The sequence below is a fragment of the Neomonachus schauinslandi genome, chromosome 3 (genome assembly GCF_002201575.2).
Source record: "Neomonachus schauinslandi chromosome 3, ASM220157v2, whole genome shotgun sequence".
Classification (NCBI taxonomy): domain Eukaryota; kingdom Metazoa; phylum Chordata; class Mammalia; order Carnivora; family Phocidae; genus Neomonachus; species Neomonachus schauinslandi.
Genome location: NC_058405.1, coordinates 100,165,212 through 100,192,700, shown reverse-complemented (window position 1 = coordinate 100,192,700; position 27,489 = coordinate 100,165,212). Strand labels below are relative to the sequence as shown.

At 40.2% G+C, this 27,489-nt stretch overlaps 1 protein-coding gene across 2 annotated transcripts in view; it reads left to right on the top strand.

Annotated features, from left to right (window-relative positions):
* Positions 1–27,489, top strand: part of ZRANB3 (zinc finger RANBP2-type containing 3) — a 279,821-nt gene that overhangs the window by 241,594 nt on the left and 10,738 nt on the right. Inside the window, exons 12-16 of one of the 2 annotated variants that reach the window (XM_021695825.1) lie at positions 12,575–12,962; positions 16,211–16,414; positions 20,040–20,131; positions 23,598–23,699; positions 24,877–25,019. In XM_021695825.1, coding sequence (XP_021551500.1) covers positions 12,575–12,962; positions 16,211–16,414; positions 20,040–20,131; positions 23,598–23,699; positions 24,877–25,019 — 929 coding nt within the window. Of the gene's footprint in view, positions 1–12,574; positions 12,963–16,210; positions 16,421–20,039; positions 20,132–23,597; positions 23,700–24,876; positions 25,020–27,489 lie in introns of both variants that reach the window. The other variant, XM_021695823.1, reaches the window with a different exon arrangement.

Sequence of the window (27,489 nt, the reverse complement as noted above, 5' to 3'; positions counted from 1 at the left end):
CTGAATGAGTCACAATTCTTTACCCATCCTAAATATATTTACATTTTTTAATGAAATTATTAATCCAAATGTAACTCAAATTGAAGTCCAACTCAATGAAAACATCCCACCACCACGAGGAGAGATAGCTCTGCACAGCCCAGTTGACTGCCCCTTAAGTAACCAGCACTGTCCAAGAGTCTATCACCAGGGTCACTGCCTCAGATGCCTGTTTCTCAGGCTTCTTCCTTTTTTTCTACCTCTGCATGTACATGACATCTAAGTACTGTTTTGATTTTGAGGTGTTTTGATTTTCCTACAGTGGTTTATGTTGAGTGATAAAGTTGGTCATTTATAGGTGGAAGGAGAGAAAGATACGGAGTTTATTATTCTATATTGTCATTTCCAAGTGATTAAAGGCTATTTCTGAATAAAATACACTGAGTGGAGTATTCCAATAGGAAGGCTTCCTATTTTCATTTATGCTCCATCTGAGGAGTATCACTTTCTTTAGCAATAGGTGTGGGGATTGGGCCCTTCTCATAACCTCTACAGAGCCCTTTTCTCTTTTGGCCCTTAATGGATAAACAGTAACATCATTATCCAGCCATCTAGATCACTGGATGACTTCTGAGGTCCCTTCCATCTATTTTATGTACACTGTAAAGTATCCAAAGAGAAACTTGGTACATTAGTGATTCATAGGTGAGCAAAAGAAGGGACTCTAATTTAGTATGGGTAACAAGTCCAACTCCTGCCTAGGGCAGGTCTTTCTGCTTGGTTTCTCTTCAAGTCTCAGGAGGCCAGAGCTGTTTCCATTTTGTTTCTTCAAACAGTAGTTCTCTTTCCATTTTGGAACAGGTCTCCAGATCCCAAATTCAGTCTCTGATTTTGAGATCTGTGTTTTACCTTACCAGTTGTTTTCATTTTGTGGGCTCATAATTCAATGTCTCACAGTTTTACTTTCTCCTTATTAGACTCTAACTGGTTGCCTACCTTTCTTACCCTGCCTTAGTACTTGCATCTTTGACCTGGCTCACACCACTGTCTTTTCTCTAGCATACCCATCCTCAAGTCCCCTGGTCTGCTGTCCTCAAAGCCTCAAACATCCTTAACCCAAAGCAGATTTGTATTTTAAACACTCATACTTGCATTAATAATATGTAGGATGGTTGCTGGTTTACTGCAAAAAATATTGTGTATAGTTGGGAAGGAAGGCTCTTTAGCACAACTATGAAATTTAAAAATATGCCCTCAAAATTCAAAAACAAACCTTGCATTTTTTATTAAATACCAACATTGTATGAAATGTTTGTTTTATTGTGGGCTAAGGAGGGCAATAAGAAATTATCTCATGCAAATTAAAAATAACCTTGTTTTCCACATAGTGTCTAGTTGAAAAAATGGTAACAGCAAAATAAAGTTGACCATAGGAGCTGTGGCATTCATAAAGTCTAAATTTTTCATACCCAAAATCTCTTGTTTTTGAATATGTGAATATACTGGTTTCTTGACACTAACACATCTTAAATTAGAATATTTATCTATATATATTTTAGAATTCAAACCACTCTGTAAACATTGTATGATTAGTCTGCATAATAGCCTAATAATAAGGACAAGAGGGTAACCTCGTTGTTATGGACAGAAACATATAAATATCTCTGTCATGGCTTACATCACATAGTGCTATTATTAGGCATTTGTCTTTATTACTTCAATTCACTCAGTAATAATAATTCACTCAGCAGTAATAATTAACATGTATTGAGTAGCTATTCCATGCAGCCACTGTGCTAAGCCCTTAAAACACATAATTTTATTTAACCTTCATAGCTACACCAAGAGGCAGATACTATTACCATGACCCACTAAAGCTCAGAAAGGTTAAGTGATCTACCTGAGTTCATGCAGCCAATAAGTGGCAGAGCTGGGATTGAACTCAGGCCTTTCTTTTCCACAGTCTGCCTTCATGACCTTGCCAGACTATACCAGATGCATTAGAGTTAGCACACTGAGGGCCCTCAGTTATTTGTGGAATGAATAGAACACTGAAACACTTCAATTTGATTTAGTCAGAGTGATGTGATGTGTATTAGTTATGTGATGTGTATATGTATAGAGCATTTAAAGATCATTCATTACATAAACATATATTAAGGTTATATTAAAACCACAATTATATTCCACTTCACACCTACTAGGATGTCTAAAATTAAAAAAGACAGACAACATGTATTGGCAAAGATATAGCAAAATTGGAACACTCATACATTGCTGTAGGCATATAAAATGGTATAGCCATTTTGAAAAACAGTCTGGCGTTTCCTTACAATGTTAAACATAGAATTACCATATGATCCAGCAGATTCACTTTTAAGGGAATTCAAAATATATGTCCACGTAAAAACTTGTGCATGAATGTCACAGTCCAAACATCCATCGGTTGATGAATGGATAAACCAAATGTGGTATAGTCACACATCGGAATATTATTTAGCCATAAAAAGGAATGAAGTTCTGATACATGCTACAACATAGAGGAATCCTGAAAACCTTATGCTAAGTTAAATAAGCCAGACATAAAAGGCCACATATTGTCTGGTTCCATTTATATGAATTGGCTAAAATAGGCAAATCCATTGGGAAATGAAGTAGATTAGTGGCTGTAAGAAGTTTGGAGGAGGGAGAGATGGGGAGTGACTGCCTAATTGGTATGGGGTTTCTTTTTGAAGGTGATGAAAATGTTTTACAATTCAACAGTGGTGATGGTTGCAGAATTCTGAATACACTAAAAATCACTGAATTAGACACTTTAAAAGAGTGAATTTTATGATATATAAATAGATTATATCTCAATAAAGCAATTAATTTTAAAAGACTATATGCTAGGTGCAAAGATAAAACAGCTAACATTGCTTTGGAACTTACTCTTTAATTGGAAGAGACGACTGTAATTAAATCATTTTAATGAGATATAATGCATGTCAAAATAGAGATACGTAAACCAGGCTCGGGGATCACAGGACAGAATAAATAAACTACCTGGGCTTGTGGGAAAGTTTCCCTTTGGAAACACTCGAGCTGGATTATGAAGGATGAGTTTAAAGGGAGTGGGTGCTAGTTCAGCCAGCCCTCTGGAACACCAAAAGCATGCCTCAAAGCACAGTGATAAGAGCAGTTATCACTTGTTCTGGGAATGGGAATTCCATGTGAATGTATGAGCATAGGGCACATAAGATGCAATTCAAATGGGAAGAACCCGATCAGATGGAGAGGAAGCCACATGTGTAATGCCAAGAAGTTGGATTTATCATGAAAATAGTGCAGTGTCATCAGAGGCTTTTAAGCAGATGAATGACATGATCAGATTTCTGTTTTCAAAAGACGATCCTAGTAGCAATGTGGGAAATGAATGGGAAGGAGAAGGGACAGAGGTTCTTGGAGGCAGTGGTATTTGGGGAGGGGATTATGTCTGCCATCCCTCCCATCTCATTTTAACCTATGGTAAAGAGATATTCTGTCTCCACTCTGTCTCAGGGTTTTCTCCCCCTGTCCCTGAGAGATGATTTTTCAGAGCCTGAGAACTTGGCTGGGCCACAGTTGAGGACTAATAAGTTACTGAGCTCCCCCAGAGGCATATCTGTCCTGCGCTTGTGTCTCCCTGGCAGGCCCTACTGTCTAGATTCAGGCTGAGAAGTAGGAAGTCCCATTATGACCTTGGGTTTTAGCTGGTTTCTGTAATACACCTTTTACCAAACTTTTACTTGCAATATTAGATATGTACAGGTCTATTAATAAAGTGAGTTCGTTTTTATTCTTAGGGCTATGACTATATAGAAGGCTGCTTTGTCAGGCATTCCCAGAAGGAATTTAATGCCACCCTGAGCTTTAACAGTAGTAGTGGTAATAGGAACAGAAAAATTCCAGACATTGCAGAGGTAGGATCAACATAGTGGGGCCTGGGAGGAATTCTGTCTAACAGCGGCCTGTGCAGGAGGAGGAGAGGGGAGATGCCATAACCAGAGGCATGTGAGTAGGTGATATTCCAGTCACATTCTTCCGAGTCACATTCTAGTGACTTGTGTGTTATACAGAGTTTTGCTGTACATTCTAAGTGTCCTTATTGGAAGAGATGGCTCTTCCCAAAGACATTTGCTTGCACTGCTTTTGATGTCATCTTTAAAAATAAATAAAAACATTTTCTTTTTTACCACCTTTTTTTTAAACCAGTGCTGTTTTATATTGTTTGCTTTGTTTTCTTTGTGCCCACAGAGGAAAATATATTGTGCCTAAGGAGAGGATCACTGTCAAAATTTTATTTAACTACATGAGAATGGACCATTTTACAAAATCTGAAAAAGTCCCCTTTTAGGAGAACTGAAATTCATTTTTTTTACTTAGATGATTGAAACGGTATTTTTGTCATTCTGTATCCTCTGGCTTGTTTACAAATGTTAGTGAAGGCTCTTTAGTTCCAGTTCTGGGCATCATTCGTCTGCCGTTCAGGACCAGTCACCCATTTGTATCAGAGCGGTTTTGTTAATTCTTTTAAAAACTGGAGACGGATGACATGAGACAGTAATGATACCTACCAGAGTTGCCCTTTGATCAAAGTCTATGAGACCCGACATGGGTGCTTTTGGTGGTGGTGTGAGCCGTGCGGGAATAGCACCAGGCTTTGAAGTGCTTTCTTGTTTTTTATGAGTTTTACGAGATTTCCTTTTCCTCTCCTTCAGTTCTCATAACTGACTGACTTTTAATCCTGTCATCATGGCCAAGAAATTCATCTCTAAAGAGCAGGAGTTTACCATGGTGCAAAACAGAGCAACTGTATTAGGTCCCTGAACCTTTCAGATAAAAACACACATTTTGCCACCTTGAGCATTTTGTAGTTTTTATTCCCAGCACTTCTCACTGAAAGCAGTATTTTTTCTTTTGTTTTTCAAAAGCAATATTGAACAAAAGTCAGGAACACAATAACTGAGTGTCAGCTATATAACCAAAGAGAAGAGTATCTTCTATTTTCCACATCTTATGACGTGGGCATGTTGACTTAACTATATTTTCCCCAAAGCTTTGTGATAAAAATTACTATAAGCGTAGATCATTCCTCCTACTTACAAACACCTACAGTTAAGTTCTTTACTTATCACGTATTAAAGGGGTCACTTAATATAGTTCTTTCTTTACAAGGACAGTCACGATGAGTTAGGATATTTGTCAATAATTTGCTAGTAAATCTCTTCTAAATGCAAGAATGTAGTCACAAAAGATAAAAAAAAAAAAAAAAAACCTTTTTAGCTTAATTGTGCTATTTAAGTAACAAAGCTTTCCTAAGCCATAAAAAATATTTTGTCTTCCTGCGTTCCTGCTTATCTTTACCACTGAGAAATGCTGATAACATTAATAAGGTTGGTAATTTTCCTAATATAGACCTGCCAGAACAGGATGGATACTGAGTATTTAACTATCAGTGTGGCTATTATAACTTGAGGATTCTGGTCTATTCTGGTAAGACCAATAAAGCTTGCTCCTGTAGGGAGTCTTGTTATTAATAAACCGAATATTTTTAGAAAACATGTTTATTTAGGAAGCATTTTGTTTACAGTTATTTCTTACTGCCTCTTTCTCGAATACTTTAATCAGTGTCCACATTCACTTTATAAAAGGTTAAATTAAAAAGAACAAAAGAGAAGTAATTAGAAGCACCTCACAGATATAGAAGTTTTGCATTCATGTTTAGTATCTGTGTCTACAAATCTTGTTAAAGATCACTTCCTTCTTTCATTAATCAGACATATCCCAGGAACCTGCTGGAGTCTCCATGAGGAGCTGATGGGGATGTATCCCTGTCTCCAAACATCAAGGATAGTGTGTTTTGTTTTGAGTTGACCGGCCTGACATTACAGCTGTGAGTCCTGTCAGCACAGCATTGTCTGCTCTCTCAGCCCTCGCGGTTCCTGCGCTCTCCTCTGCTCACCTCATCAATAGCTTCCTTCTCTCTGGCCGTGTGGGCACTCCCATGTCATTTGCTCTCTCCTGAGAAGCTGTTCAGAGTCCAGTTACCGTGACAGATGAGCCAAGTGAGCGTGTTTCAGGCCTGCACACAAGCTATTCTGTTTTGGTATTACTCCGTTTTTAAAATTATTATTTGAGAACAGCTAGAGGGATTCTCATTAAGTATTTAGGGGAATTTATTTCTTTGTATCTCCTTAAAAAGAGTTCATTCAGAACCCATATGTACACTCACATAGGAACTTTCACTCTGTCTTTACTTACAGACAATGAAGGAAAGAAACGGAGCTCCTCCAACCACAGGCGCGTGTTCAGATATTTTATTCTAGTCCAGTGGCTCTTAACCTTTGTTGGTCCTGAATCCCTCTGAGACCATGGAGAGGGTAAAGCTCTCCAAAAATGTACATACAATACAGACATTTTATAGCCAATTTCAGGGGTTTCTCAGGCTCACAGGCGGCCATCCTAGGTCTTGTGAAAGGCCCACGGGTCCCACGCTAAGAACGCCTATTCAGTAAACCTGCAGCCTTTATCTGTTCCCAGCCAACATGTATGATTTTCATTAGGATGTGTCAGAGAGATTTTCCCACCTGTGTTTCTATCACTCCTAGCTGCCAAGTAGCAAAGAAACCCCATCAGCCACCCTCTTGCCTGATTGTTCAGAGGCTACACTCAGAAAACATAACTATTAACATAGATCAGGCTTGTAATTGATTACCCCAGAGGAAGCCTTCATTTCTGTTGGGCCTTACAGCTTCTGGCAGCCCTGTGGCCACGTTGCTAAGTTCACTACCTATAGCCACATTCACCGTTGTCCAGTGTAGCCATCATAACATTAACTAAAGTCATTGCTACTAATTAATCTTGCCCTCTCTTTTTTCTAAAATTATACTGTAAGTGGATCCTTTGGTTCCCAAAATTATGTAAAATGATTCCCTTTACACCCACACACTCCTTTTCTGGGTTTTACGCACTCAAGTCTCAATTTATTATAACCCAAGCAGCTGAGGTTTCAAAATAACACCTATACTGATTACTCCCGAGTACGATAAGTTAGCCCTCAAAGCGGCAGAGGTAGCCATCAATTTCCGATTACTGTCAGTCACTGCTGACCTTTACTGTGACTTGCCTCTGGCACATAGCGAGAATTTCTCAAATGTTAATTTCCAAAATTAGTCATTACTTAAATAGTGAAAGATGTTCATTTAAAAACAGCTTAATTAGGAGCGCCTGGGTGGCTCAGTCATTAAGCATCTGCCTTTGGCTCAGGTCATGATCCCAGGGTCCTGGGATCGAGCCCCGCATCGGGCTCCCTGCTTGGCGGGAAGCCTGCTTCTCCCTCTCCCTCTCCCTCTGCTTGTGTTCTCTCTCTCGCTGTGTCTCTCTGTGTCAAATAAATAAAATCTTTAAAAAAAATAAAATAAGGGGCGCCTGGGTGGCTCAGTTGGTTAAGCGACTGCCTTCGGCTCAGGTCATGATCCTGGAGTCCCTGGATCGAGTCCCGCATCGGGCTCCCTGCTTGGCAGGGAGTCTGCTTCTGCCTCTGACCCTCCCCCCTCTCATGTGGTCTGTCTCATTCTGTCTCTCTCAAATAAATAAATAAGATCTTAAAATAAATAAATAAAATAAAAACAGCTTAATTAAATATCTTAATTAAAGAGATCAACTGTAAAAGCTGATGTTTTAAGGCCCTGAGAATTTTTTTTTTTTGAAAGATTAGGTTTTTGTGTTGTTGGGAGGGTTGCTTTTTTATAAACAAATCTAAAACTATTTTGTTTTTTTTTTTGGTGGGAAGATGAAGAGATTAAAATGTTTTTACAGAAATAAATTCCTTACAAGGTAGAATGGGACAAAAGATTCTGATACTATCTAAACATTATTTCATGAGAGAGTGGCCTGTTATTATATATTTTATTCATTTTATTTTTTGTGTTTTATGTTTCCTATTTTTTATATTTTATTTATTTATTTAACTATTTTATTTGCTCCTTTAAAAAAATATATTTCACTGGTGCCTGGCTGGCTCAGTCAGTGGAGCGTGCAACTCTTCGTCACAGGGTTGGGCATTCAAGACCCATGTCAGGTGTATACATTCTTTAAAAAATGTATTTCAAAATGTGTCTAGGAAGAGAGCCACTTCAGAGAGGGGGAAGGCAGTAAATTGAAAACAAGCATATTATGTGCAAGACTCCTTAATTAATGATAGAATCCTTAGCACCCTTCTCCTAATCAGCTCCCGGTACTGGTAGCCAGCATTGTACCCTTCAGGAAGGAGACTGAAGGACTCCTTTCTGGAAAACCAGACCGGACCACGAAAAGACTATGGAGACTGACAGGGTTTCTCTGACAGTCACTGGTCACCTCAGTGAAGTCCCCCACATGAAACTTGCCATTGCATTTTATTCTTAATGCTTATTAAGTCTCATTCTTAAATATGAATGGACAGTAAAGGCTGTGAGGCCTGGAGGAAATCCTTTCACTGGAAAAGCAGAGACCAAAACAAGCATGTAAGCCAAGAAAAGGATCAGAAGAAGCAGAGACCATGGAGAAGACGTTAAAAGGAAACACCAAAACTATTACTAATGTCCATAGAGAAGTGAAAGAAAATACTGTGCCCATGAAACCAGAACAAGGAGAGGAAATCAGACAAGTGAAGCTCGTAGGAATTGGACCTGTCATATCAGACAATAGTAATTCAACAAGGATGGGACAGAACTAATGAACTCACAAAGAAAGAAGAACAAATAGCGATCGGCAAGTGTGAGAAAAGTTGAAGAAAATCAAATGATCAATCCAGAAGCTTTTTGCCTAATAGGAACTCCAGAAGGAGAAGACAGAGAAAACAGAGGAAGAAAACATAATATATGAAAATTTCCCAGAACTGAAGGACATGGGTTTTTCTGTTTTAAAGTGCCCAATGAGCACCTAGTATGAGTGGAAAACGAAAACACACGCACACATATCCAATAAAGCTACCACTCTCCTGATTTTTCTACCTTTCTTACTATTGCTTATATGTTTCTTTGCTTAATATCTCTTCGTCATTCCACCCTAATGCTGTTTCTGTACTTTCTGTCCTTGACTTTGACCTTTTCTCACTACCCTCTCCCTCCATGTATCATGACATCAAGTCCTATACCTTTAACCACCTCTCTCTGTTAGTGGTTCCCAGATGTGTGAATCTAGTTGTTTCTTTCTCTTGAACTCCAGTTGCTTCCTGGAACTCTCCATCCTGGTACCCATCAGTCTTCACACGTGTCTAAAAGTGAACTTATTTCCTTATCCTCTTTTTGTCTTTTTAGGAGCCCAGTTATTTTCCTATATTCCCTATTACAGGAAAACATCATTCCTACAGTGTTGCAAGTCAGAAATGTAGGAGTTTGAGATCACTCTGGGCCCCTCCATCTACCTCACCCCTTGCAGTGAATCATTATGTCCTTTTATTTTTTATGTTTTTATTTACTTATTTTTAAAGGTTTTATTTATTTATTTGACAGATTGTGAGAGAGCACAAGTAGGCAGAGCGGCAGGCAGAGGGAGAGGGACAATCAGGCTCTCCAGTGAGCGGGGAGTCTGCTTCTCCCTCTCACTCTCCCTTTGTGCTCTCTCTCTCAAATAAATAAATAAAATCTTTAAAAAAAATACAGCTGTCAAAATAAAATTCTGTAGGGTTGCAAGATAAATGAGAGAAAAACTAAGAATTTAGAGGGTAAAAAGACAAAAAAAAGGAAAATATGACAATAAAAGGTAAGACATTATGTCTAGTTCCATCGTTCTGCTAACAGTAATTCCAGAAAAAAAGAAAATAAAGGGGAAGAAGCTATCAAAGAATAATGGAAATTTCCAGGAGCTAAAGCTACTGAGTACCATTCAAAATTAAGGTATCCTGGGTGCTGAGCATAAGGCATAGATATAAATGATACAGATATAGAAATACAGATTATTGTGAAATTTCAGAGCACCAGGGATAAAGAGAAGGTCTTGAAAGCCTCTAAAACAAAGGAAAAGTGCAACCTATGAAGGAACATCATCAGCATCATCAGGTGTTGGAAGAAACAGAGCAATGTTTGTAAAGACTTGAAAAGAATTATATGCCCCATGAAACTACTGACTAAGGGTTAGAAACAAAATCAGTTCATTTCCAGACATGGAAGGACTCAGAAGGTCATGCTTTAACTAGAAATATCTGATGGAATTTGTTCATGTTTGCTGAACATTTGCTAGTATTTTCAAAATCCTGAAAGCCCTCTTGGCCGTCCTATTATATGGAATAGAACATTTTCTTTAAATGTTTAACTATCTTTTTTGCTTTGTTACCTTTTTAAACACCAAACTCTGTTAGTCTGCTAATCTCTCTGCTTTTCTTCACCCTTTTTTTAAATGTTTTATTTACTTATTCATGAGAGTCAGAGAGAGAGAGAGAGAGAGAGGCAGAGGCAGAGGGAGAAGCAGGCTCCCCGCCTAGCAGGGAGCCCGGTATGGGGACTCGATCCCAGGACCCAGGGATCATGACCTGAGCTGAAGGCAGACGCTTAACCATCTGAGCCACCCAGGCGTCCCTCTTCACCCTTTTCTTGGATTTCCCTTGTGCCTTGTTTTAATAATCTTGTCTCATAGTTAATAATTTCCTTCTTTATATTTTTATCTAAATTCTGTAACTTCCATAACTAATCAGATAACTTTTTATAGTACATGAGGTTGTGTAAATAACAGCCATAGAAAATAGAAGCTGTACATTTGGGGGGGGGGGGCACGTGATTTTTTTTCTTATATGTTTTAATTTTACCAATATGGGAACAGCCTAAGTCTTCCTGCTTTTTTCCCTTCCTTTTTATATTTGTAAATATATAATCATAAAGCTTGCCATTTTCACCATTTTTAAGTGTACAATTCAGTGGTAATGCCCCTTAATATCACATTCACAGTGTTGTACAATTGTCACCACTATTTTCAAAACTTTTTCCTCACCTCAGACAGACTCTGTGACCATTTAGCAATAACTCCCCATCTCCCTTTCCCTCAGCCCCTGTTAACCACTAATTGTTCTGTCTCTATGGATTTGCTATATCTTGCTTTCTTATGCACCACTGCTAAGAAGTGCAGGTAGATGTATTATGTAAAATACTTCTTTACAATATATGGTATTTTGCTATCATTATCCATAGTGTCTGTCAGTGTTATCTATTGCTGCATAACAAATTACCCCCAAATTTAGTGTCTTCAGACAACAATAGTTATATATTATTTCTTATAGTTTCTAGGGGTGAGGAATTCAATCGGTGTAATGGAGATGATGTGTCTTTGCTCCACAGTGAATGGGGACTTTGATGGAAGACCCCATGTCTGAGATCTGGAAACATCTCAAGGCTCATTCACTCACATGTCTGGCAGTTGATGCTGTCTGTAACCTAGGGGCCTACCTGGAGTTGTCAACTCAGACATCCACACATGGCTTCTCCCTGTGACCTGGGCCTCCCCACAACATGGTGGCAAGGCTCCAAAGACAAGCAACCCAAGACATAAAGAGAAAGAGATTCAGAATGCCAGCAACCAAGTGGAAGCCATATAATCTTCAACGACCTAGCTTCACAAGTCACACAGTGTCATTTTCACTGCATTCTATTGATTGAGACAGTTACAAAGATTCACCCAGGTTCAAGGGAGAGGAACACAGACCCCACCTCCAAATGTAGGCGTGTTGTGTCGTATTGTGAGAAAAGCATGTCAAATAAGATAAGAACTGGTGTGACCATCTTTGGAAATGCAGTGTGTATCCACTATGGTACCCCTAACAGGAATTCTCTAAAATTGACTCCTCTGTCTTCCTTCTACAAGCTAATCACTTGTGGAGTTATGTATTCCACTTTCTCTAATAAGGAGGTTGAGATTTATACATTGAAACGAAGACAAAAAACATGAGATAATGATGGAGATTTTCTTAGAAAAGGGAAATAAATTTCTTGAAAGCAAGATAATTGTTAAGATGTGTCTGTTAAAGAAGCAGTTCTAATTAATAGCTTTAATGCTATTTGAAAAAATGCTCCCTAGTCAAGAAAACATTGTAATATGAAAAACATTGTTTATGAATACTGTATTTATAGTTTGGGCATGGAAACATTTTTGTAGGTTCTTGGTTGACTTGAAATATTTAAATACACAATTCTCCTTTCCCTGATATACCTCTAGAGCAGATAGTTGATGACGTATAATTTTATTACATAAATTCTGTAGCCACATTACTTAACATCTCTAAAGCGTTAGTGTCCTCATCTAAAGTATAGGAAGAATACTAGTACCTGTCTTACAGAACTGGCATGAGGGTTAAATGAGTTAATATATGTAAAGTGCTTGGCACACTGTAAGTGCTAAAAAAAAAAGTTAGACACAGGAAGTATATAGATGTGTTAATGATATTCTGCATATATGTATATATGAAGAGTCATAGCATAACTGAATTCATTTCCAACAAGGTATTCAAAAGATAAAGGAATATGGTTACTGAAAATAGTTGGTTAATCTGTTTCATTTAGGAAGAACATATTAGATTGCTTCTTAATTTGATAACTGTTTTTCCTAGTTTGAAAAAGAAAAACAGCATGATATTCGATCATTCTTTTTACCGAAACCTAAGAAAAGACAGTTGGTGACCTCCTGTGATGAATCAGGGATATTCCAAGAGAAAAATACTGTCGTGCCAGCAGACCCTGGAAAAAGAGCCACAAGACATATCATTGATTATGAAAGCAATGTTGAACCTGAAGCTAAAAGATTGAAGTCGGTCACCACCAATGACCCCTGCAGTGCCCCAGAGGAGAAACCATCCCGGCCCAGGCAGACCACGGCTCTAGCCCAGGCAACCAGCCCAGTCCTTCCTGGAAAGGGCTGGCAGTGTGCTTTCTGCACCTATATCAATAACTCAGTGTTACCTTACTGTGAAATGTGTGAGAATCCTCCAGGCAGAGCTGGTGAGTACATGGAGTGTGGCCCTGGAGGGGGCTGGCAGTGTTATCTTCACATAGTCTGTGTTTTTAGAGGCAACTGCTGTTAGCACGGGTTAGTGGGACTTGACACTGACTTTAGCTTTTAAGCTAGAGTAAGAACTTTACATAGTGAAGACTGAATTTATCCCCCGGTAGAATGTGGAAAGCTCCCAGTTCTGTCAAGAATGTATATCCCTGAGCGTCTGTGACATGGCATTAATTTGGCACAAATGGACATTTCTCATTAATGCCGGCAGGATGTGAATTCAGTGGGCAGGAATAGAAGCTCTGTTGCTATGGCAGCAAATATGCCTTATAGTCATAGACCTGCTGTTTTCTTTCTCCTGTAGATAATACTTGTTTTTAAAGAAATTATAGATTATTTTTGTTTAAATAGCAAAATAATCCAGGGTAGCTTCTTTGCCTAGTAAAATATACATTGTGTCCTGTTTCTTGTATGACAAATCATAAAAATTCCTCTATAGATCGTCTTTTAAGAACCAATTTGGTATCTGTTTTATGAGTTTATTCTTTTCCAAAACATGCTATTTTAAAAGTAGAAATTATAAACATACCTCAGAGTATGTTTTTATAACATGGTATTACATTTTCTGATGTTTTGTTTTTGAAATTAATTAATACTGAGGTTGTCTTAAGAAAAAAGATCATTAGTATTTCTTTTGTTTCCAGTTTGAGAGACCATTTTCATGGCAACTCAAAAGGCCAACTTGACAGTTTTGGAAGCTGGAAGAAATCATTTTATTTTATCAGTTGTAATAATTGTACACACCTCCTTTTCCATCATATGTGAACTCTTTAGAGAGTGACAGTAACAGAGAGTCAGCTAAGATAAAGGCTCTGCTACTGCAGTTGCTTCCTGTCTTTCTTGTTCTCCTATGTCTTAGTTTTAATCTGAAAGAAAATGCAATCAGTAGCTGAGTCTTTCCTCTTTCAATTCTGGGTGTTCCTACAAAAATGACAAGTCTGCCATCTGGGTGGTTATATTTGTAACGTGGACACCTGTTGTCTGTGAACTAAATTGGAACCACAAGCTTATTCCATATAATATCTCTCACAATTTGCATTATCTCATTCAATTTCCAACTACTCTAGACCATAAAAATAAAGTATCTCATGACTACAGAATAATGCCAGTTCACATTAAGTATAAGTTGAGTGATTTAGCAATGAAAATCATAGTTTAATAGGGTTTGTAGTTCTGATTTTTCTTTGTGACACCAAGAGCAACAGCAAAAGTTTCTAGACTCCTGATTTAATAAGCAAACTCACAAGTAACCTAAAGAAAAATAAAACTCCTTTTGTGACTATGAAAGTCTGACTAAACAGAAATACATATAAGTAACAGTGATACTACTGTGTATAAAAGGTTGTAATTGTTAGATTAATATTATTGTACTTGGCATAATGATTTCCCACCCTAATTTGGATGTACCCTCAAAAGTACTGAAAAGCAGAATTAATTCTAATTCATCCAAAATTTTCAATCAGTGTTTGCCATATAACACTTTGAGGAAACAGAATCCGAAAAACTAAAGGAGAGGGGCACCTGGGTGGGTCAGTCAGTTAAGCATCTGCCTTCAGCTCAGGTCATGATCCCAGGGTCCTGGGATCGAGCCCCTCATTGGGCTTCTTGCTCAGCAGGGAGCCTGCTTCTCCCTCTCCCTCTCCCTGCCGCTCCCCATGCCTGTGCTTTCTCTCTCTCTCTCTCTCTCTGTCAAATAAATAAAATCTTAAAAAAAAAAAAAAAACTAAAGGAGCAATATTATGAAATTACAGTCCTATAAAGGTTGCTAATGCATTCTCCAGGACATTCAGTACAATTTGGTATAGTATATACTGAACATTAATATTTGTCAATGAATAACCCTTCTCTTGTGCTTTGTTTTGTTTTGTTTTGTTTTTTTTAAGTAATCTCTGTGCCCAACATGGGGCTTGAACACATGACCCTAAGATGTAGAGTCGTATGCTTTACTGAGCCAGCCAGGTACCCCTCTTGCGCTTTGTTCCTAATATCCACATAGCTCATACTTGCCATATTACAGTTCATAGGTCCACACTTGTCTCCCGCTTGAACTGCGGCTCGTCCAAATGCCTCTGTCTCATCTGCACCTGCTCGTGTGATGGGTACCTCAAGGTGAACATGGCCCAGGGTGGAGTTCTTGATTCACCACCACCACACCTAACACCTAAATCTTCTCTTCCCTCATCATCCCTCCATGATGCTAGAAACGCAGGCAGCGTCCTTGATTCCTTTCTCTCCTCCCACACTTGATTTGTCAGGTTCTGCTGGCATAACTTCAAAGTCTATCTTGATTCTGGCCACGTCTTCCTTGCTGCTACCATCCTACCAGAAGTTACCATTTTCTCTCCCAGACCTCAGTGGCCTCCCAGCTAGCCTCCCTGTGGCCCTTCAGTACAAGCAACCAGAGTGAGCCTTTAAAAACTCAGATGATTCCATTCCTTTACCTAAAACTCTCAATGGCTTCCATTTACATTTACAATCGGGTTTGAGAATACAGGCTCTCGGGCTGGGCCTCCTAGATTCCCGAACAGCCCTCAGCTCAGATGGAATTCGACCCAGAGCTTGGCGCTGCCGACCTTTGCTCCCCACTGTCCCCTGATTACAAAACCTTGTTTTATTTCTTTTTCTTTATTCATTGGCCTTTATTCCCCTTCTCTGATTTTTTTTGCTTCCTTGGTGATTGTCTGTCTCTGACACTTAGAATGGAAACTCTAGGAAGCAGGGATTTGTCTGTCTCATTCCTCACTGCCTGTCCAGCACCCCATCGTTTGCACATGGGGCATTTAGTGACTCCCAGCAGGTGTTTCCAGAGAATGAACAAACATTGTTGACCGTGTTTCTTTTTATAAGACCTAGCTGTGACTTTTTAAAAACTGACCGTAGGGGCACCTGGGTGGCTCAGTCGTTAAGCATCTGCCTTCGGCTCAGGTCATTCCAATTTTAGTATATGTGCTGCCGAAGCGAGCACTTCGGCTCAGGTCATGATCCCAGGGTCCTGGGATCGAGCCCCACATCGGGCTCCCTGCTCAGCAGGAAGCCTGCTTCTCCCTGACCCTCCCCCTGCTTGTGTTCCCTCTCTCTCTGTGTCTCTGTCAAATAAATAAAATCTTTTAAAAAAATAAATAAAACTGACCTTAGAGTAAATAATGATTTTACCTAAATTTGTGTGTAAATTGTTTAATTTTCATAATTCTACAACTAGATAGCCTCAGCTCTACCCAGGATAAAAACGAAGATGAGAAAGGTGATCTTCAGAAAGACACTTCCAAAAACGTTTGGACTAGTTCTGACTGTGAAAAACAAGTCCTTGCACCCTCAGAACCTAACCTGTTGGCTGAAAGCAAGGAAGAAATATCAGAAATCAAGAGAGAAGACGGACTCACACCCCAGCCAGGTGATGGTAAGTCTGGTTTCCACTTCCAGTGTCCAGATGCAAACCATGCACGTAGATAGATAATACTGTTGATAGATTTGCTACTACTATCCCGTTCCAGGTTCCTTGCATTACCATTTTTGTATTAAACATTTGGAACCACCCACTGAAATACCAGATGGCTGGAAGAGCAGAACTGTGGGCATTCAGACATGACACAGAGAGCAGAACTGACATGTAGCTCTGCCCGTGCTGCCCCCAGGCCGCTCGCCCAGCCTCATCCGGGTCAGGCCCATCCACGAGCGAGGGTGAGGTTTTGATATTTGGGAGGTTCTTTTGGACAAAACAGTAAGATGGACATATTATTAACAGCTACTTAACAGATCATTAATCATTTGCACATGAATTTCTTTTAAATGGCTACAACTAATTGGCCTATTTTAAATTTAGGATTTTGGGTGTTTTGGTTTTTTTTAAGAAAACGTTTTCAAGGTACATAATTTCAAGACTATATGAATCATGACTGCACTTGGAGCCAACCATGTAGTGTTTGGATTTATTTACTCTTTGGTTGATTCCATTCATTACTTCAAGCTGTGATGGTGGGTGCATACCAGCCCATATGTCACACATCACTGTCGTTATGGGCCGACTGGCCAGAGTTGGTGAGTACTTTGGGGTTATTTGTTAATCGGTTAGTGACCATAGTAACCCACAGACTGATGTTCTCATTATAACAACACCAAAACTGTTGAGATGGGACAGTTGAAGTTTTCCTTCTAAATCAGTTGCTATTAAACACAGATATAATTCAGAGTCAGATTCATTTAAAATGAAACGTTCATTTAAGAATTTCTGAGCTCAGGCCATTCTCCTTTCTTTTTCCCTCAGCCCTCCTTCCCTCTAATGCCTCAAGGTCTTCTCAAATAATGTCTTGGAATGGACCCTGTTTTAGGTGTGTTAATTTTAACAGTATTTAGGTAGACGGTGTAGTCTCAAGTGGGGCATTCCCTTCATAACTCTGGTTTCCTTCCTCCTGCTCTGACAGTTCCTCAAGTGCTGATGAAGCCCTTGTTGTAGGACAGCGTGTGGCTCACTGGACTAAACATCAGACCGAGAACAAACAACTCATGGACCATAAGTCTCTTCATATGTGGCAGGGAAATTCTGGTTTGTTAGTTGGAAATTGGTCCCTTGATGAAGGCAGATGCTAGGTTTACTTACACATACTTTTCAAAAATCACTAGACCTTTAGAAATTCTATTCAGCCAGTGAAATTTACCTTGGCCTCATCCACTCCAGACAATGCCAACTTTTCCCCCATTCCTGACTTCTCAGATCACTGGGCTGAGAATTCCATACAAGCGATAATGTTTCACCTTTCCCCACTAACATGGATCTCCATGAAAAACAAACAGAAGGGTGACAGGGGGCACACTATGTGAAAATGTTTATTCTATGCACATAAGCTCTTCTAGAACTGGAGTGGTATGTGCTTTGCGGGGACTGTGGTTTTGTTCTAACTGGAATTCTAAGGGTCTGGAAGGATGGCTGTGTCTTCACAAGATGCGTCATCTCTAGTCTCGAGCCATTAAATTATACTTCATGAAAACAATGACAAGACAAATATGTTCCCCGATGTAGCTGCTAGCTACCGAGAATGTCAACTGATTTGGAATCAGTCCTTTAATGCTTTTTAATCAGAGAATGACTTCTGATCTTTAAACATTAATGCATTAACTATGGTTCTTCAAAAAATCTGAAGACACAGTGATTATAGGATGCACTTATTTTATGTACATTAAAAAAGAAAGAAACTCTAAAAATTAAGCTGTGATTTAATACCCGAATGAGAGCCCCGACCAGGTCAAACCACCCTCTGTTGCTTTGATATTTCTTTCATTTGTCCTGAGGGAATCGGCAGTCCTTCTGCCTTCATTGCTGTGCTTGGCATGTACTAGGGCAACCTTTCTGTACATCTCAGGATCCAGATGTGAGAGAGCTTCCTCTGTCTGCAGGGATCTCCTTTCCTTAGGTTCCATGAAGCACTTAGTTATTCCTTTGCAAGAATATAAAAAAATTTTGGTTCTTCCTCCAATGATACATATTTACTTCTTTAATATCAAATTTATCCTCTCCCGCCTTATATGCAAAATTTTTTGGTACGCATGATAACTTTTTTTTTTTTTTTTCTTTTTTTTTTTTTAAATTTTTTTAAAGATTTTATTTATTTGCGAGAGAGAATGAGAGACAGAGAGCATGAGAGGGAGGAGGGTCAGAGGGAGAAGCAGACTCCCTGCTGAGCAGGGAGCCCGATGTGGGACTCGATCCCGGGACTCCAGGATCATGACCTGAGCCGAAGGCAGTCGCCCAAACAACTGAGCCACCCAGGCGCCCCAATAACTTTTCATTTCAATACCAAATCATAGTGAAACGTTTTGAAGACATTGTAGAGGTAACTAAACTGAACTCATGTAGTAATAGACAATGCTTTTGACTCAAGTGTGGTGTTGAAGTAATAACAGTATTGTAGTTATGACTAAGTTCATGGGTGCTCGGGCAGTGACAACCACTTCGCACCTGCCACTGGGCCAGCAATGATTGTAAAACGGCACAGTTACTGGCTGTACAACATGCCAATCTCAGGGGTGTTCAAGTGTGGGAAAAGCTGACATTTTTGAATTTATGAAATATGGGAATACTCCCAAGTTTGTAAAATGACCAGTGGCTTGATTAGAAAAATTAAAATATGATGACATTGCCAAGTAGAATGACAAATCATAGACTTCTAGATCTGGGGAAGCACTTTAAAAGGTCACCGAGGAAAAAATAAAATAAAAATAATGATGAGGATGAAAGTCGTTCAGGTACTGTGGCAGAGGTTAAGGGCATAGGCTCTGTAGCCACATTCCTGGTCTTAAGTCCTCTTACTGATGGTGTGACCTTGGGCAAGTAAAGGTGCCTCAGTTTTCTCCTCTGTAAAATGCACTACTTATTTCTGAGAGATGTTAATATATGTACTGAGAACAGTGCCTGGCACATTGTAAGTACTTGATAAGTGTTAACCATAATTATTATTTAGATCCACTGTGTTAACCCTCTCTCTCCTATATATATTGGTCAGTGAAACTGAGAAGTGGTAAATAAAAGAAGATAATCAGAAAAAAAACTTGTCCACATGTCCCCTTTTCTGAATGTGAAGTACTGGGTCATAGGGAATCTGGCATTTAAGTGGCCTTTCACAGAGCTGGATTGCTGCTGGTAACCAAAGTGGTGCTCCTTCAGTCCCAGCTTAAAACCACTCTTGGAGAAGTCCAGATTCTAGACTCCTTTAGGATCGACAACTCTCGGTGGAGGAAGTTCTGTCTCATACCTAACTCATATCTTTTCAGCTAATTCCTAATTTGTTTCTCTCTTATGGGGTCATTAGCAAAAGTGCAAAGCAACTGGTTTCCATATAAGCCAATGTGGTCTTAGATGGCCTGCCATTGTAGTTTTATTTCAAGTGCAGACACATGTTCTTTGTCAAATATGTTGATATGTTTTATATAGCTCTTTCATCATTCTAACCCATAGAAGATTAAAATAAGCTATTTTGGTTAGAGGAGAGATAAGCCTTCAGGTTCTTTTTTATCTTCTTAACTAGAACAGTTGAAGAGTTCAGACAACTTGCCAGTGTATGATACCTTAATGTTCTATGCAAGTAAGAATACTGACCGGATTCACCTCTATACTAAGGTAAGCATCATGCAGATTCTGTAGCTTGAAACATACAAAAGGCTTCCTTTTTTTCATGTCTCAGTGGAGATATTTAATTTTATTAACAGTGATATAGGTATCTGGTTCTTTTTCTCCTTAAAGCTAATTCTAAAATTCTTTTGTTAAATCTAAAGACAATGAGAAGCAAAACAGCATAGTAGTTAAGAGCACAGACTTCAGGGCCAAACTGCTTCAATTCATATCTGTTACTGGGCATGGAATCTTGAACATATTACTTAACTGCTTTGTGCCTCAGTTTCCTCAACTGGAAAATGTGGAGAGGAGTTGTTGCAAGGGTAACATGAGCCAATTCCTGTAAATCACTTAGCACTTGTGCCTAGCCATAAGAAACTCTCAGTAAGAGCTCCTAGATGTGGTATACACACACACACACACACCCCACATCTACACAGTGGCATATTATGCGGCCACAAAGAACGAGATCTTGCCATTTGCAACAACACGGATGGACATAGAGGGTATGATGCTGAGTGAAATAAGTGAGACAGAGAAAGACGAGTACCACATGATTTCACTTATGTGTGGAATCTAAAAAAACAAAACAAATGAACAAACAAAGCAGAAAAAGACCCATAAATCAGAGAACAAACTGGTGGTTGCCAGAGGGGACAGGGTGGGGGCATGGGCAAAATGGGGGAAGGGGAGTGGAAGTTACAGGCTTCCAGTTATGGAGTGAGTAAGTCACAGGGATGAAAGGTACAGCACAGGGAATACAGTCAATGATAATGTGATAGTGTTGTATGGTGACAGATGGGAGCTACACTTGTGTGAGCACAGCATAACGTATAGACTTGTCAAATCACCATGTTGTACACCTGAAACTTACATAACATCGTGTCAACTGTACTTGCAAAAAAAGTTAGCTCCTTCACAGATCATTTGTAGCAGCCGCAGCACCTTTGCCAAAGCCTGACTCTGCCCATCCATGTCGAATAAATTCTAGGAAGCTTTAAAAATATGATTGCTTGGATTCATGCCATAGCCTAGGTTAGTGGTGCTCAAACTTTTTAGTCTCAGGAGCTCTTTGTACTTTTATAATTTGTTGAGAACCCCAAGGAGCTTTTGTTCATGTGGGTTATATCTGTTGATATTTACTGTATTTGAAATTAAACTGGAAACACTTAAAAATATTTATTAACTAAAGATAGTAATAACCCATTGTTGATACTCATGTCAATAGCTTATTTTTATGAAACGTATTTTATAAAACAAAGATAACATTTAGTGAGGAGAGTTGGCATTGTTTTACATTGTTTTGGGGATTTTTTTAAAAAAATTATTTATTCTAGAGAGACACAGAGAGAGCGGGGTGGGGGAGCTGGTGGGGAGCAGAGGGAGAGGGACAAGCAGGCTCCACATTCAGCAGGAGCTTGACGCAGGCTGGATCCCAGGACCCTGAGACCATGACCTGAGCCGAAATCAAGAGTCGGACGCTTAACTGACTGAGCCCCCCAGGCACCCCTTCACTGTTTTATATTTTTACCAGTTTCTCTAGAGTCTTAACGAAGACATTGGGATTCTCACATCTGTCTGTCCCTGGGAAACATCACTGTGCTTTTGTGAGAGGATGAGGGTGAAAAGGGCAAATGTTGTTTTACTGTTATTAAGAAAACACTTTTGCCTCTGTGGATCCCCTAAAGTGGTCTCAGGGGCCCCGTAAGAATCTGTGGCCTAGGTAAACTAGTGTGAGTATTTGAGGAAAAACTTGTTGAGATGATGAATACTTTGCTCCACAGTATCAAATTCCTAGTCTTTATAAGTAAAATAAAATATTTGTAACTTCTTATACTCATGAGAGCCTACTGAAAGAATGCCTTTTTCAAGATAACTTAGGTTACAGGTTTTACACTAAACCAAATAGAAATATAGATAGATGGCGGGCCATGTAATCATCTCCAGTGCCAACTAATAACTAGAAGAGATTGCTAGAAGACTGAGAGATGACTAGGATCGTGAATGCCGGAAGCCCCACGCGGGAGCTTCTGTCGTGAGACCACAGCCAAGAGAGAGACACCAGGAACGAAGCCAGGCAGGCAGTGATGCTTCTCTTTAAGGCTTGACCCCTGTCCACCATGTGGAACCCTTGGGTGTGGACGGAGCACAAGGCCTCCTCAGCTCATGTAGAGGCAGGTCCGAGTGCTGAGCACCCTCATCTGCAGTGTGGGGAGAGCTCCAGGCCATGGTTCCCAGACCACCATGTGAGAATAGTAGAGAACTGGTCCCCAGAGGCGACTGAGGGTCAAGAACCCAAAAGGCAGACACCAGGCAGAGTACAACACAGAATTCGGAAGCCCTTAAACTCCTTACACTTTTTATTCTGTCAGTGAAAGCTCTGCATCCTGGGTCATCTGATCAATGTTCTCACCCCTTTGGGTGGAGATAGGAGAGAAACTGCAAAGTCCTGCTGCGACAGCCTCGCTGACCCACCTTCTAGTTCCAGCACCCAGCCTGTGTCGCGTGGGCCACCTCACCTTCTTGACTCTCTTAATAGTCTCAAGCGCATTTTTTTTTTTTAAAGATTTTATTTATTTATTCCTAAGAGACAGAGATGGAGAGAGGCAGAGGGAGAAGCAGGCTCCCAAGGAGCAGGGAGCCGGATGCGGGACGCGATCCCAGGACCCTGGGATCATGACCTGAGCCGAAGGCAGACGCTTAACCATCTGAGCCACCCAGGCGCCCTCAAGCGCATTTTTATGAATGAGCTAAATACTTGCATGTCCCTTTACCATAAAATGTTATTCAATTAATCTTCTAAATACGAGACCCTAAGCAGAGGACACGTGAACAGTTCTTTTCACAGCTGTAAGGTGAGCTGAGGTGAATCTGGAAGTAGGAATTTGGATAAAAACCCCCTAAAAGGAAGATCAGTAACAGCTGTTTAGCATCCTATGTTGCAGTAACAGTCTCCCTCTAAAGAGCTATTCATTTTAGCCGGAATCCCAAGTCTAATTCAGAGTTTATAGGAACCGTTACATGTCTAAACTTTGAATCAGTATGTTAAGTACTTCTTGTGTGTTTTTTTTCCAGAGTGATTGTGGAAGCTGTAACTTTCTCTTTAGCTGAGAGAATTCCAATATGGGTTCAGCTTTTATTGATACAATAGATTTTCATATGCAGAAGTTTTTCTTCCCCTTTATAAAAGAAATACTCATATTTAAACCTCACGTTTAACTGACTACAGCCCTCTACGTGGTAGTTTTACCCTTAAGAGGAAAGCAGTGGAGGCATTCAGAGCGCCTGGGGGCCTGGCCCCTCCGCCCAGCATCCACGCAGGGCATCTGTGTGTGTGGAATCTTGTTAGAATGTGCCGCCTCCATTTATCTTTTAGGAATATTGTGCCATAATATAATTCTTTACTTTTTAAAATAATTAGTAGTGCCTATAGACCAGATGGATTAATTATGCCTTCCTAATCTATAATCAGGATGGAAACCAGATGAACTGTAACTTCATTCCTTTGGATATAAAATTAGACCTTTGGGAAGACTTACCTGCAAGCTTTCAGCTGAAACAGAATCGCTCCCTGGTAAGACTAGTTCTGTGCATTTGTTTTAAGTTAAAATCTGTTGAGTAATTTAAGACCATTTTCAGTTTAATAAAAGTAAAGTTACCTTGTGGCCTGGTGCAGAGTCAGATCACTGGTCGCATTTTCGTCAGTGCAAGCACTGCCTATGATTTACCTTGGTGCTGAGAATAAACGTGAGATCTCTTTCCTTGGTGAGTGATCACACTTAGGTTGCTGTTTCTGTGGATAGAATTATCCTCACATCGTTTAATTTCTCATTCACAGGATTAGCAACTGTGGTATTTGTATCTGACAGAATCTCATTTTATCTCTGACGGTTAAGTTCTAACGATGGCCAGTTCTGAGAGCAGGGACGATGCCGTATGGGGGACTCTGGCATCCTCAGAAGCACCGGCATACAGCCAGAGACCAAGTACACACTAGGAGGCCTTAAGCCTGATCTGTGGCCGATTGACCTTCACTGCTGAGAAGGATCAACATGGGTGGGGCTGACAGCATGCAGCGTACCACTTTTTACAAGAGAATAGTGATTATGTTTCTGCCCTTTGAGTGAAAAGCAAACGTTGCCCATGGGTCAGCCATACCCATCTTAAAGGAAAAGGTAGCAGTGAGCTATTTTCTCTGGTATCATTGAATCCTGATTCTCAGATTCCCAGAAAATAGCCAGTTACATATAATTGACTAATAAGCAAGAATAATAGCGACCCTGGTAAAAATGTGCCAGATTTATTGCTGGCTGTTTGCCTATGAGAAGTCAGGCAGTCGGGTACAAAGCAATTCTCAGATGTGGCGCTGAAACCTGCCGCCGCTGGAAGACCCACTCTCCCCAAGACCACTTTTGCCTCAGCTACCGCTGGCTTTGTGCTTCTAACAGCTGGGCCTCTTTTGGTCTCGCTGAGCACATTGTTGCCATTGGTCCCTATGTGCATTAAGGACATATGCTGGATGTCCTGAAATGTGTCTTTGGGTTGAAAGAGACCTCTGCAGAACTAGCCACAGATATTTTACAATAAAGATATGAAGATGCATCAAACTGAAGAAAGCCTTAAATTGTGACATTCAGAAGCCTATTTGGGGATATAATAAAACAGCAGTTTTCTGATGTGATAAGGGGCTTACTTTCAAAGGAAGATGCCTGGTGAGCTGGTTAACTCTTCATTACCTCATTTTCTGCCAGATTTTGAGGTTTGTTCGAGAATGGAATAGTCTAACTGCCATGAAGCAAAAGATAATCAGGAAAAGCGGGCAGCTCTTCTGCAGCCCAGTTCTTGCTTTGGAAGAGATCACAAAGCAACAAACCAAGCAAAATAGTACTAAAAGGTATGCATTGTCTTTCTTTTTTATTTTGTAGTTCGTTATTTGTCATGGTTATTTCTACGGTGGGGCAGGGGGAGAGACATTTTATGTAACCAGTAATGAAATACTGATGAGTTAAGAGAAAATTATACATAAAATAACAGCTTATTTTATAGCAACATAATTAGATATTTTGTGAATTTGATCAAATCTGCTGGAAAAGATCAGGTTTTCTGGGTCTTAGTCCCATGAGTCCCCACTCATCAGGAGAGAGGCCAGAGTGACAGGCGGGTGTGACCTGTGACCTGCCAAGCCCAGGACACAATTTACAACAGGAAGACAGGTCCCAGTTAGAAGAGCCGCTGCCCTGTGCTCCTGGAGCGTGAATCTGGGTGCCATGCAGCAGGGGGGCTAGTTCTGCTGGACACACCAGCACCCCGAGGATGGCGGGGAACTAGTCTCGTGCCCATGGCCGGAAGCAAAATGAAAGGTCAGGTGTGTCCTGTCCGTGTTTTACCTTAACCATTACAGGTTTCTTTCTAATCTCTGTACACTTACTTTCCTTTCTTGGCTTCATAATCATCTCTGCCCAGCTCAGGTATCCCCTGCGGGACCTCAATCCCCCTTCTCTGTAGATTCTTTCTTCAGCATGAAGTAGCGACATGCAGTCCACTGTTCTGTTGCCCAGCTCCTGCGTGGGGAGAGATCACAAAGCACCAAACTGAACAGCCCCTGTCACTCTTGCCATCTCTATACACCAGTAATGTGTCCTCATCCTCAGTTTATGATCTCTAGACTTGTCCATGCACACAGGTGAGAAACATCCATCAATGATATGTGAGAGGGTACAGTTGATCATACAGCTTGTATCCCTATACAGTGAAAAATCCCTTCAGCTGTTGCAAAATGTGGCATATGGCATATTCATGTGTGAGAATAAGGAATGATACTTGTGATATTAAGAGTAAAAATAAGTATATAAAAAAGATGGAGATACAGATATATGCAATTGCTCTTATGACACAGAAAGTATCTAGAAGGGTACCCTAGGAACTCTTACCAGAGGTTTCTCTAAGACAGTAGCTCTCAGCTGGGGGCAATTTTACCCCCCAGGGTGGCAATGTTAGGAGACATTTTAGTTTATTATGATTAGGGGAAACAACCGGGGAACATGTAGTGGCTAGAGGCCTGGGATACTGCTGAAAATCCTACAGTGAACAGGACTGCACCCCCAAGCAGTTATCTGTTTCAAAATGTCAGTAGTGCCCCTGATGAGGACTCTTGCCCATATAATAGGGGAGTTGTGGAGATAGTAGGGGCTTTATACTTTAGGCCTGGATCGCAAACTCCTATGACTAAAAGCAAAGCAGGAACCAGAAATGAACACATGAGATCAAGTGTAAAGCCAGAGACGGTTGAGGTAGGGGGGAGAAGTATAGCAAATTGGAAAGTGCATAACCCATCTGAAGTCATTCAAATTCAGATTAAAAATAAAATACTCTGTGAATCCATTAAAGCCCCTTGCCTAGTTGGATTTGTGCACAAGCTGCCAGTTTTGGACTCACCTAAATTCTTTTGTAGTGCTTAAATATTTCCCACGAATGTTGATTACTTTATATAAAAAATACATTTAAAATACCTGTGTGTATTGCTATGTATATGTACACACACATGCGCACACACCCCTACACATACACTCACGTGTAACAAAAAGCGTGATGCCTATGCTGTTTCTCTCGATCCTTCTTCCAGTCCCCTACATTTTCTCATTGCCATTACCACCGTCTTAGTTGCAGTATTGGTGTTCTCTTTGCATGACCTTAATTTCCTTCTTAACTAAATTTACAGCCCACTCCAGTCATTTCTAGACTCGTCACATTGTTTCCTCCCCATCAGACATGGCTGACCACCTAAATAACCACCTGAGAAAGGTGGCCAATCAGGTGTAAAAGCAAAAGTCATGAAATCAATACAAACCAGAGTCAGACACACCGGTGTTAGCTATACAGTTTTCTGGAGATGATACATGAAAGCTCAAACATGTATTAGGCAGCATAGTCAGCAATCAGGTTTGTGTTTTTCAGAGCTCCCTCTGGCAGCAGTTGGGAAATGAGATCAAAAGAGAGGACTTGAAGTAAGGAAACAGGCTGCATTGGCTCTCTGTCTCTGCCTTAACACACCACCACAAACTTAGCAGCTCAAAGCAACAGAAATGTATTATCTCATAGTTCTGTACGTCAGAGGTCTGAGATGGCTCTTTGGTTTCTCTGCTCTGGATTTTCTAAGGCTGAACTCAAGGTGTTGGCTGGATGGACTCTCACTGAGAATCTGGGAAGAGTCCATTTCCACGTTCAGTCAGGTTGTTGACAGAATTCTACTGCCATGCCCATGATTGTGGGACTTGGGTTTTCCTGCTGGCTGTCAGGGTGGGGGTTGCCCTTAGCTTCTAGAGGCTTCTTTCTAGTTCTAGCACATGGGCTCCTACGTCTCAGGG